Here is a 13,494-nt window from a genome sequence, read left to right on the forward strand (position 1 = left end):
GTATAATAGCTGAGGCAAGCAAGTTAAGAAACAAATAAGGAAGTCTGATTTTCTTAAGCTAATAGGAGTAGAGCCTTTTTTAAAAAAACATTTTAGAAATTATAGGAAAGAGAAAGTGCTCATTTAGTGTGGCAGGTTTACTTAATGTCTGTTTGAAATGAGCCCATTTCATACCAGGATTCATATGGCACTCTGTCTTCTACAGGGTTACTTCTCAATGTCAAATTACATAGGACCCAAATAGCTGTTCACTGGAGGGCTGTGTAATATAATTGGAAAGATCCTCATGACTCCACTAGAGTCTTTCTTCTTGTAATCAACCTTCTGTAATGAAGTTAAAATTGTTTTTCAAAGCTGTGGGTATATGAGAACTACTAGCCCACTGCATCTCTGCAGTCAAACTATGTTCTGTGATTTAAAAACAAGAGTAGAAGGCACAGAATTGTGGAAACATCTCTTACTGCAATGCATAAGCTTTCAGACACACTGAACTTAGACCAAATGCTGATTCAACCCTATCTGATTCTACCTCTCAGCATCTCATGGTGCATCCTAATTCATCTGTTCCTCATTTTAACAGTAAAATGGTTGGGAAGAGAGAAAATGGGAAGGAATCAGGAACACTGCCCTGGGCCCAGAGACGTCATAAAGGGCCTAACAACCCAATTGTTTCCACATGGGGTGAGGAGCTAGATCAGGTGCAGCTAGAGTAGAATGTGAGGGAGAAACACCCTTTCCACAGCATGCTCCTGCTTTCCCTGAATATTAGGAAAGCTCCACAGAGGCAATGTCTGTTTGGGAGTTAATGCTGCTCCAAGGAGGATTAGTATCTTCAAGGTCCTCTCTATGGCAGCTACTCTGCACCAGTGAGGGAGACAGTATGGCTCCTGGAGGAATATCACTAAAATCACTCATAGTATAGATCACTTTTAAACACTAACTGAAAACTGCAACAGATGTAGATTAACTGAGCATCAGTGACTCCATAGCCTGGTATTCCTGTTGTGTTATTGTGAAAAGACAAACTCATTGGACATAGATTAATTAGGCTATCTAATAAGGATTAGCAAAGATTGAGTTGAGGCATACAGGAGGATGATGCAGAGGGAGCAGAAAGAGGGGCTGGTTGATTTGGGAAGGAAAGATGTGAAAGTAGTTGCAAAGGGGGATAATTGGGAAATGGTAGCTAACTGAATGGAAGCATAATGATATTAGCCAACTATGTGAAAGAGTTAGCTCAAACCCTGTCACCCTTACATAGAGAAGTCATTTACTCCATTTGTAGTCCCACTGAAAGGATGAAAGAGTTAGCGCTTGTATGCTTTATGTAATAGCACAAGCCATACAGAAAGTCCATCAGAAATGCATGGGTTTTGGGAGATTTGAATTGCCTAGTATGTAAGTAAGTACATCTATCTTGAATGGAGTTAATTCTATAAAGTTTCTTTCACCCCTTTTCTCCTCTTCCAAAAAGCTATGCTATAATCTGATGCCACTATATGTAAGGATAGACATATATAGGACAGTAAAGTTCTTACTTCCATTGCACCTAAGAGGTTGGCACTCTCTCCAATGCTCTCCTCTATGTATCTACGTTCTTCATCTGTGATCGTTGGGTGCTTTGCAGGACTCTCATATGACACCAAAAGCCAAAACATATACCAGACCATCCCAAAGCTCCCTGTTCAAAATGTAATGGAAAGAAAGACTTTGAAAGGAAACACAAACACACTAAAACAATCAACAAGAGGAAAAATACTGGCATGTTGCATTTAAATGACATTTGGGGAAGCCTTTATTAAAGAGTTGTTCTCCTACAGGGCCAAATCCTGCAAACACTTACTACTGGTAAAAGTGTTTGCAGAGTTGGGGTCATAGTGAGATTGTCATCTGATTGACAGAATTACTTTTGTGTAAATGAAGACTTACTGAGTTCCGAATAGCCATTGGTACATTGCAGTGCATTGAAACAGCTTCAGAGTTTCATTCTACTTAACTACAAATGAAATTTCACTCTTATGTCACTGTTAGTGATTCAGTACACTAATATTTTTACTTAAGATTGTGGCACTGTTTCACATTACTGTGTCAGTTTGAGTGAACCAATTCTCTGTTTATACCAATGCTGAAATGGTTTAACAAATGTCTACTCTAAAAAATGACTCGTGAAATTTTCTAGATTCTACTGGTGTGATACAGTAAGAGGTATGTGAAATGAACGGTGTTAATTAGTGCAGAGTGCGTATTCTGTTTTATTTCCTGTGATTACTTTGGTTAATAATATTATACCATGAGGAGGTATTCATTCTGGCTCAAAATCCTTTTAGATTAAAGAAACCCATAGGACTATATTCAATCCAGACTTTACAGCCCATGTTTTCAGTGGGGCTATACAGCATATAAATTTATGCATATAATATAAAATTTTACCCTTATGCTTTGGCTTTTCTCCTGACTTACAAATTCCTAATACAGCCCTAAAAATGATGGACACTTTGAAGCTTCTGACCCAGTTCTCTGCATTACTGCATGGCAGTTTTCAAACTTCCTCAAAACCTTTCCCAATAGTTCAGACCTACTCGCACTTTTTATGAGATTTTTCTCTAATTTACACGAGGTTTATATTGAATAATTATCTCGATTGGCCATATTCTCCATTGGTGTAAATCAGTATATCTTATTTAACTTCTAACCAGCCGAGGATCTGACCCATTGATCTCAGTGCAGCTATTCTTGATTTATATTGATGCCAATGGGAAGAGAATGAGGCATAGTGAATTGATGATTCTACATTTCCTATTAGTTTGAGCCATAATCATAAAAGTAATTGTCTTTCATTCAGCCTAAATTTCTCCTGTTTACGACCATTGCTTCTTATTCTAATTAGACAATTCTTTCACGTTTCCCTTTCCCCAACCTCTATTTCTCTAGGTTGTACATTTAGCCTCATAACTTTTCATTCTATGTTAACAATGAAACCTTTAAATGTGCAGACTAAATTCATTTAGTAATGGGGGTAGTGAACAAAAAATAGCATACCATACACATAAAACACAGAAGACCATCCAGTATATTGCACTAGAATCCCAGCTAAAGGCATAGCAATAACAGCTCCCGCATAGGACCCTATAAAACAAGAGAGACATGCATGAAAATGGAAATACATTCCCTATTGGAATATTTAATGTTGTTGTGGGAAGAGGAGAGAAGAGAGGAGGACAATATTAAAGGGTTGCTTACCACAAAAGGAAGTGGTTGCTAGCCTACTTCTTTCTAAAGGAGGGGCCCACTTGCTCCATATCCCATGGCAGGCAGGATAAGTGACACCCTGTGGAGTGGGCATTCCATAAGTTAACATGCTGATCAATTAGTCACTGTAGTGTTTATGCATTTATTTCTGTTTAAAGCTAATATAAAGAAAAGGATGATATATTAGTTATACTAGCATTTCTAGAGCACTGCATGAACACAATGTAACTCCCATTAAAATGGAAAAACTCCCAGTGATTTGAATGGGATTTGGATCAAGCCCTATATGTTCACTACACCATACATACTTTAATAACTAGTTGATCATCACAAGGTCCTGTGAAATACGTGGTTAGCATAATTATAGGTGGGGAAAGTGAGGCATAGAGGTGAAATGACATGCCAAAAGCTACACATCACATCTGTGCCAGAGCCAGTATTAGAATTCCAGACTTCTCCCAAACCCAAGTTTCTTCCCTCTGACCCACTTGAGCTATCCTAAACGCTAGCTACCTTTTAACATAATTGAAAATTACAATGAAATAAAAGCTTAAAATCAGTCACTTTCCCCTCACCCTAACAGTAGAAAACAAGAGCACTGTGATTCTGGAAAACCAGCAAATATTGCAAGTAAATGTTCTCATTGTCTTTGCTGTAATAAATTCTTTAAGCACGTATGACAAATGAAAACTGAATAATGTTAGTTGATTTCATTTTGAAATAGGGCTGCTCTCTTTTCAATACAGATTCAGCCTTAATTGTATAAAAAAATAGAATTTATGAAATTTCACTCAGAATTATTCCTATTTTTATGGACCATCCTGCAACCTTGCAATATACAGTAAGTTTTTACAAAATTTTCACTTAATAACCAGGAGAGCAGTAGTATTTCTTCCTTCTTTTAACATAACATTTGATCTTCAACTGAACATAATTTTAAAATTCAAATATTTGCATATATTGAGATTAATCTTTAACATTAAGAACACATTTGAAATGAAGAGGAATGGTCCTTTTTTGAACAAAAGCCCTGTAAAATTCCAATTTATTTTTTCCAAATTGGACATTTTTTGTGAATTTGCAACAAATTATGCAAAACTCCAATTATAAGGTTTCTAAATCCTTTGCAACCATTCTTCACAATCCTATTCAGAAGCTAATTTTGCCTCCAGGTTTCCATCAAAGAGGGAAAGAGGATATTTTAAAATGAGTAAAAAATATCTTTTTTTTTTTTAACCTCCTAGTTCTCTTTTTCTCTTTCCCTTTCCTTCAGAAGGTGTAAAGATCAATTACTTTTGAAGGATTGGGTCTCTATTTGTGCATGCAAATTTTATATAGTTGGATGCCTAGCTACTTAACTTGCACATGGAAATATGGCCAGTCAGTTACTACCCACATTACATACAGTTTGCGCACCCAAATCTAAGCCTTTTATATAATAAGACGTTCAAAAATTGGTGCACAAAAATGAAGGTGCACAATTTTAGGCATGGTGATCTGGAAATCATGTATTCAAATCTAGTCTAAAAATGTTAATGAGACAACCAAACTTACAATACAGGTCTGACCTTGCTCCTATTGAACTCAGTTGCAGAACTACAGAGGTCAATGAGAGCATGGTCAGAGCCTCTGGTGGAAACACAAACTTGATTTTAAAGAAAGTACTCATTCTCTGGTGCTAATCCACAAACTACCTTGCATGGGAGACCCCCGGATGGAGGAATATCCAGCCTTCACTTAAGTGGGAATTAAGTGGTGTATATGCCTCATGCTGGCCCCCTAAACAGGGGGAATTTTACCATGTAATGTTATAGGTGAAAGAAAAGATACATTAAAAACACAACCTAACAGTTCAAGTAGCTGCACTGCATTGTATTAAAATTCAGTTTTTAACTGGAATCCTATTTTTTCACCTGAAATAAAGACTCCTGGTTAGCAACTAATGAACATCCACAGTCACATTTTCTTGTTAATGTGACCCCAACTTTTTTCCATACCTCTACAAGACCCTGCAAGATCCGGACAAAGATGACACACCCATAATGCACCTTAGCAGCAGATGGTATTAGCATATTAAGAGTGGAAGTGAGCAATATAGCAGCACCAAACACCCTGTAAGAGAAAATAGAGGAAATGATTGCAATTGTGGTCAAAACAACAGAAATTTTCACACACACAAACACACGGGCACATGTGTTAAATGAACATTCTTTACAGAGAAACATTGAAATTACCAGACTGGAGCAGACTCACAGTCCATCTAGTTCAGTATTCTCTGACAGTGGCCAGCACCGGATGTTTCAGTGCAAGACAGCAGGCACCTCATAGGTCTCATCTTGATTTGTAATAGTTTGTGATTGGTTTAAGCCCTAAAGCGTGAGGTTTAATATCCCTTCCAAAATGTGTATCTGTAATTATGAAGACTGAATCTTCTTGATATCCATAGAGATGTCCAATCAGCTTTTTACTGTTCTGAAGTTCTTGGCTTCAATGACTTTGACTTCAGCAGCGCCCTATGGCATTTTGTTCCACAGTCTAAGCAAACATTGTGTGAAAAAATATTTCCTTCTATCAATTTTGAATTTCTTATCTTTTAATTTCTTTGAATGTCTGTTCCCTTGTTCTTGCATTATGAGACATAAGCAGAAGTTCTTGATCTACCTTCTGTACTATTATATATTTTTATCATGCCCCTCTTATTCATCATCCTTGTAATTTAAAGAATCCCTGTCTTTACAATCTCTCTACATATGAAAGTTTTTTCAAGGTCTGCAATCATTTTCATCACCTTTCTTTGAACTTCCTCTAATTCAGCAATACCTTGTTTTGAAATAGGATGAATAGTAGTACACACACAATTCCAAAAGAGGTCACACCATTGATTTATATACAGGCATTATAATGTTCTCTGTATTATTCACTATCCCATTTCTTTATGCATCCTCACATCTTGTTTCCTTTTTTGATCACAGCTACACATTGAGCTATGTACAATACCACCCAAGTCCTGAGCTGATACCATTAATTTAGAACTCTGTAATATGTATGAGTGGTTTAATTGTTTCCCGCCAGTGTGCATTACTTTGCATTTAACAACACTGAATTTCATTTGCCATTATGTTGTCCATTAACCTACCTTGATTAAGTCCCTCTTAAGTTCCTCACAGTCTTCTTTGGACTTGATTAACCTAAATAACTTTGTAATATCTGAAAATTTTGTTACCTCACTTCTCATTCCCCTCTCCCATTTTCCTTTGATAAATATATTAAATAACATTGTCACCTAATATGGAACCTCGAGGCATCCCACAGTTAACCTTTGGCTTCAATGAAAATTGACCTTTTATTCCTACTCTTGGCTTCTGGTCTCCTAGCCCAATTTGTATCCATCACAATGCCTTGCCTCTCATCCTATGACCACTAAACTTCTTTAGTAGCATCTAGCACTGGACCTTGTCAAAGACTTTTTTGGAATTCTAATTAATTGTGAACAGGTTCTCCTTTATGCACTACTTTACTGACACCTTTAAGAATTCTAAGAGAATAGTGAGACACAATATTCCTTTGCAGAAACTTTGCTGGTTAGACCCTAACATACTGTGATTTTCCAGGTGTTTTCTTATTGTCTTTATTCTGTTATATCTATTTAAATATAACAAAATATCCAAATTAGGGGAGATGTCATTGTTTTTAATATAGGGACATGGAATCTCTTCCTTAGGTACCATTTAAACATAATATCTACTTGGAAACAAGGGGCCTTATGTTGAAAGTGTAGAGTATGCATAACTCCTTTTGACTTGCATGAGTGCTTAACACCTCTGAAGATCAGGCCCCAAGGGCTTGACTCTTATTTCATGCTGGTGTAAATCAGTAGTAACTATTAAAAGTAACAGACTTCCACTGGTGTACCTGTCAGTGGATAACTGACAATTTAGCCTGTTAGTACTTAAGACAAAAAGATGTAAAATATAATAGTATTCAAACTCCTCTTCATTCTCTAAGAAAATTACCCATTGTAACATTCAGTACAATATCTGTTTGCCTGCAATCTAACTATATACAATACTGCTGATTAAGGGCCAAATTTTATCAGCCTTATGTTGAGTAGCATCTTACTCCTCAAATAGTTTTAGTTCTACTGTGTATTACTAAGCATATCAGAACCTAACCTTTAATAACAGTGCTTAAATAATTAACAATATAGATCTTCTCATCTTCAAAGTGGTTTGTGAATATTGTGTAATTAATGAATTCTACAGCATAGATGATTACATGACAATTTTGTGAAATTTTATATATTCTTGCTAAAATACCACTTGTTTCCATTACCTGCTCATTATAAAAGCTCAGAATTCTGATTTATGTTCTACAGCAGTGCTCAAAAAGCACTCAAATTTTCATTAACTAAATGTATGAAGTAAACCACATTTATCCAAAAAGCATTTCAACTTTTGTACATACCATATGAAACTCACAGCAATCATTTGGTTAAACCAAGTCATTTATAACCTTATTTCCTGTTGGGAATTCCTGTTAATCCAAACTCTAAATGGTGATCATAAGATTTAAAACCATCTGAATTATTAAAAAGTTATTTCTAGTGAGATTGTATGTATTGTCCATGATAACATCATATTTTAGGACAAGACCCAACAAAGAGGGAGCCATTCAGCTTTTCTACTACGGGAGTGTCTGCAGGACTGTACAAACCTCACCTATCAATGTTAGTTTCCATTACTCCTAGCTCTTGATATTTATTATGGGTCTGATCCAAAGCCCGGTGAATTCAATAGAAAGATTCCTCAATGGGCTTTTTCTTGTGCCCTATATGATTGTCTCTCTGTCTCTTGATTCATTATTTGGCTCTTTCTGTCACCTTGAAATTGCAAGTGGATTTGTGTTGACAAACTGATTCCTTTAAAAATGCCCATTGTTAAAATCAAATTTATTTTCTTTTTTCTCATTCTCTGCTTCCAGCCCAGATAGTGTCACAGAGTGAGTGCTTCCCACAGAGTTGTGGCACAGCACAGGATACTGAGAAATACATCCCCAGCTTTTCCCAGGGAGGACAGCATGAACCATGATAAACACCTGTCATATATGAGAGAAAAGGAGGTGCCCCACTCCACTAGATGATTATTGCCAGAGTGCAGTAAATGTCTGGCTCTGCATTCTGTCCCCTTCCTTCCCTGGCCCACACTCCTTGTCCACCCAGTAATGTTCTCTGTGCTGTGTGGGTGATGGGATGGGAGCTGGTAGCACGCTACCTTTAGACCAGCCCAGGGTCCGCTTTGTTCCATTGGAGAAGCACAAAGAGGAAGGGAGCCAGTGGCCAAGAATGGGCCATTTATTTATGAAAATATGTCATGCTAAAATAAATCATAATGACCTCCAATTACATGACATCATGCCATCCCATCCAGAGCTGATTGATAGGGGAGAGGTCACTTAGGCATTTGTCAGCATTATCTTTGGCTCATGACCAAAAGTTAGTAAGAAGCAGACCTTAGTCTGAACAAGCAGGAAGGAATGATTAGTTACAAGGAGGAACTTCTTCCAAAGATATGTTTGTTTCATATATATATATTTAAGGCTATAAACTGATAAAAATCCCTGAATAGGAAATTGAATATACTGTAGTTTTAAATTTGACAAATGGTAAAGGGCAGCTGTACAGGAAAAGGCCTCTTGGCCTTTGTGGATGCACTATTTAAATAGCTCTCAAACCCCCCTTTTCCCTTCTCTGTTGCTATCTCCTATCAACCCTTTAAATAATGTATAGCTCCCTGCAGGACATAATTATGGCATGGCTTGGCAACATTTTCTACACATTTTCTGTATTTTTTTTCTAGATGAACCATTTTGGCCTGAATTCTGTATTAACTCTTCATTTTTTAATGTATAAGTTATGTTTCCTTGTTGATGAATCCTTCAAAAGCATATGCATTTCATTTCCTTGCATTTTAATCAGATCCCTCCCAGATGTTCACACTAAAATTATTTTTTTCTTTTTACAAATGTGAATAAATTCAGTCTCTCAAAAAATTTGTTTAAAAATTCATTTTTATTATTGCTCTAGAGTAGTTTTTTTAGCCTTTCTAGAGCTATAGACTGTAACTATCCTATGCAAGTGTGACAAAAACAGAATGCAGGCTGAGTTTTATTTTAGCCATGGGGAGGAATAAAGGGCTGTTTGGTTTTGGTTTCTTTCCTTTTGTTTTCCGAATAGATCATTTAGCTAAGTGAGTTGTTCAATAATAATGCACATCTTTTAAGTCTATTCTTTCACTGATGCGTCTCTTTGGGCTAGACTCTCAGCTGGTGTGAATCAATGCAACTTAGGTAAAATCAGTGGAAATCACCACTTCTTTCAGCAGTCAGGCCAGGAAGGAGAGAAATTACCACGTCCTTATAAAGAAGTAATTCCAAAAATTCCCTCTGACAGGAGATTTAGCTACCCTCCACAATCCTTCTCTTAACTGCCACCATCTTTTCTTGTCTTCCCCTTCCTCACTGCTCCCCATCCTGCTTGGTTTTTCAGGTCACACATATATCACCTCACCATTTCAGAGAAAGTCAGTGGCACTTGGGCTTCTAAGTCACTTAGACACTTTAAACTTTTTTACCCATGATCTAGAATCTTTTGCAGTCTCTCTTTTGGAGCCTGATCCAAGCCCATTGAAGTCAATGGGGGTCTACAGCAATGGCACTGTGGCAACCAGCACAAACACTGCTGAAACACATCTGGGAACTGACGGGACTGTGAACAGCACCTAGAATAATGGGGGGCCTGTAGCCTAGGGGACGATGCACTAAACTGAGTGACAGAAGATCACAAGTTTATGGTCTCATCTCAACTAGTTATAATTTTGGGCACTTCATAACCCTTGTTACCAAACAAGACCTCAAATGTAGAAATCAGTCAAGTATTAACTCCACATTTTACAACTAAGTTGCACACAGTCACTTCAGGAAAAGTTGGGACTAGACTGCAGGTCTCTGATCAGGTAGGCTCAAGTCTTATTCAGAGTGAGTGTGCCAAACCTTTGGCTTTGATTATCTTATATCCAACCACTGCTGTAATCACTAGATGCAATCCTCTCCCAGAGCCAGGGATGGAACCCAGGATTCCTGAGCGCCACTGTTGCTGGTGTCACACACTGGTAGGTGTGAAGGCTAAGAGGTATGCCTCTTTGTGCTACTGTAATACCAAGAGTAACAATAGCAAAAGCAATTTTAAGAAGGAGCTGGAATAGTTGAGATGGGAGTGGGGGAAAAGAAAAGATGATGAAGACTCAGGAAGGAAGTGATTAAAATGGAAAGAAGTTGCAGATGGAGCTAATATTTTTTTTTCTTTTAAACTGATTGGTTCATTTCCCTCCTTTTGGGAAATGAAAGGTAATAAACGTTTTTCATCTGTGGTTTCTCATCCCTGCAGCTCTGCAGCTCCACTGATGTTAGCCGCCTTTGGCGTGCAACTGGCACTGTACAATTACACAGCATTGTGGAGTACGATAGAAACTGCTTGCTGCTGGCTGGGAAGAAACACCAGATCCCAAACTAAACTGAGAATAGTGGTAGTACAAATGCATGCCAAAAAGAATTCACACTGCTTAAAGGCAAATGGGTGGCAGATTGGATTAAAGACATGACATAGGAGAGGAGTGCAGGTTTGGAGGTGTCCTTTGTGGTATTGATAATATAGACATGTGTTTAACTCCAGGGACTGTGAATGAGAGCTATTAGGGTGACACTCAAAAGCTAAGAACCACTTCTATATGCTTACAGATTAGGGGTCAGATTCTCAGCTGGTGTAAATTGGCATAGCTCTATTGACATCATTCATTGATAGCAATAGAAAAATGCTAGATAAACCATATCTGTTGTGCTTCGACTAAAATGTCTAGCATTATGTAAAAACCCTATGAAAATCAGAAAGTAGAACCATTTTAAATATAAATAGGCTCATTTTAGCTAAATATTGTCCTATTATAAAAGAAAAACGTCAAAGTTTTCAAAATTGAATTTTTATGGTTATTTGAGAAGAGACTATTTTTAGATTAAACCAATTAGCATCTTGCGATATGTTCAAAAATAAAACAGGCCATTTAATGAAAAAAATGAATTAAAAAGCTATTTCTAGGTGACAAATGACAGAACAAAATTATGAACATTTTTCCATGACATTTATTTAAAAAATGTAATTATTTTACACACCTAGCTCCCACTGAAGCTATTAGAAAGACTCCCATTGACTTCAGTGGAATTGGTTCAGACCCATAATTATTGCTAAACTACAAAAGGGACTAAGAGTATTTCCCACTCAAAAGCTGCCGACCTCCATTTTATTTAAGGGGAACTATCTGCTGAGATGAAATATTTTATTTCCAAGGTTGACCTTGGAAAAAGAGAGGCAGCTATTCACATCTATATTGTTACAACAAATTAAATCAATATAATACATGGCATTTTATTCTGACTGTGAAGCAGAAGCCGGAGAAGAAACAGCCCCAGTAACTATATCACCAAGCAAACCTAGATTTAAGTTTAAGGATCATAAAATAACAAATACTATATTACTTAAGCCTCTCACTGTTTTAATTGTAAAATGATAACACAAATAAAGCACTGATTTATTCTTTTTGGGCCAAATCTTTAAGTTCTAAATCTGGTGAACTGCTTACACATTTATTTCCTTATTTTCTTAATGAATTACCAACAGTCTATTTGTTACTTACAAACTGCTAATAGTCTCCATTTCTTGGAGCTTTCATATTCATAATCTGTCTTGCACACTGCTGTTTCTGTTCCTGGACTGGTCGGCTCCCATGCTTTTCAAGATGGGTATACGAACACTTCCAAGGTGCATGTTTGTCTGAATAATATGTCTTTGTATAAGTATTCACAGTATGCTGCCTTGCCACATTTGTTCTTGAAAACAAAAACAGAATGTTTGTGGAAAGACCAAATGAATGAATAGTTTTTTATTGAAATGAAGGTTTGCAAATGTGTTTTTGCTGGTTCTATTCAGGCAAAACTCCCAGTGACTCAATGAGGTTTTTGCCTATTTGAGGTACTGAATAGAAACTGAAAAAGGACTTCAAGATTTAGTGCTATACAATTATTTAACAATTTCTTTCTCAGTGCATGAGTTCCCCTTTGCAAAGTTTCTCCAAACTCTTCCATCAAGGTTTGGTGGGAGTGTTGCCCCCGTGGAAGAAGCAAGGTATTTGGCATCCAGAACTGTGGATGCTCTGGTGGATTGGGAAGATGCCTATTATTGCACCTCCTCTTCCTCCCAGATGATGCATGTTATCCACCTTTGTGAAAAATACAAATATTGACAAAAAAAGAAACAATTTATATTTTTTAAATGCAAAATCTCCCAGGGCCAGATGCTTAGAAGTCCTTGAAGTCTGCTTGCTGAGCACCTGGAGAGGGAATATGGGTAGCTTTCTGCTGTCTTTCCACCAGGCTGATTTTGGGGGAAGCCAGGTCTAGTTCATCCCCCAGTACAAATTAGAGCAAGGTGGCTCTAAACCTGCCCAGTTGACAATGTTCCATAGGGCTATTCTGCCAAACCACAGCTACTGGAGTGTAGCATCCTGTGCCCAAAACCTATCCTACCTTTTCCCATCTCTGGGACATCAACAGCAGAACACAAGCAGCTACACTGTCTTTACATGATTTAGGAAATCCCTTGTGTAATCCCAAAACAGCAATTTTAAGCCAGCCTTCCATTTCTTTTTCAGTGCAAATACAATTCCAGGTTATCTAGCGGGGCCAGAATCTGGCCTAAAATATTCATAGACCTGTTCCCATTAAAACTTTTACGAGAATCATCTTGCAAATCATCTTGCCACCATCGTTCTGTCTCTACTCCTACACTTCTTTCTCATTGGGCAAAATCCTGAGATATACTGGGGACTAGCTAAACACTTATATCTCCCACAATTTTTAGTTGTCAGTTGCACATTCCTTTTCCACTGCTGCTTCACTAAGAGACCCCACACTAAGAGGGCTCTGGGGACAGCAGGCCTTATGGGGAGTTCTTAGCAGCATGGATGGTGATTACAGGAACTGTACTTTCAAGGGGAGGCAGGGGGGGCAGGCGGCTGTGTAGAGGCAACAAACCTCTGTGTGGAAGACCATTCCTCCTGGTGGATCCTCTAGGATCTACAGATTTTGGGGGCAAAATGCTCTGCTCTTTCATGGGGAGAAGTCTACCCTTGATGGATTTAA

The 13,494-nt window shown here is 37.6% G+C and overlaps 1 protein-coding gene across 1 annotated transcript in view; it reads right to left on the reverse strand.

Annotated features, from left to right (window-relative positions):
* SLC17A6 (solute carrier family 17 member 6) overlaps window positions 1-13,494 on the reverse strand; it is a 46,973-nt gene that overhangs the window by 12,407 nt on the left and 21,072 nt on the right. The window contains exons 4-7 of the mRNA XM_067558176.1: window positions 5,247-5,361; window positions 3,241-3,328; window positions 3,040-3,126; window positions 1,539-1,681 (exon numbers count right to left, since the gene is read on the reverse strand). Coding sequence (XP_067414277.1) covers window positions 1,539-1,681; window positions 3,040-3,126; window positions 3,241-3,328; window positions 5,247-5,361 — 433 coding nt within the window. The remainder of the gene's footprint in view (window positions 1-1,538; window positions 1,682-3,039; window positions 3,127-3,240; window positions 3,329-5,246; window positions 5,362-13,494) is intronic.

This window comes from Emydura macquarii, unplaced genomic scaffold (assembly GCF_026122565.2).
Source record: "Emydura macquarii macquarii isolate MOO-44397 ecotype Brisbane River unplaced genomic scaffold, CSIRO-AGI_Emac_v2 contig_1876, whole genome shotgun sequence".
Taxonomy (NCBI): Eukaryota; Metazoa; Chordata; order Testudines; family Chelidae; genus Emydura; species Emydura macquarii.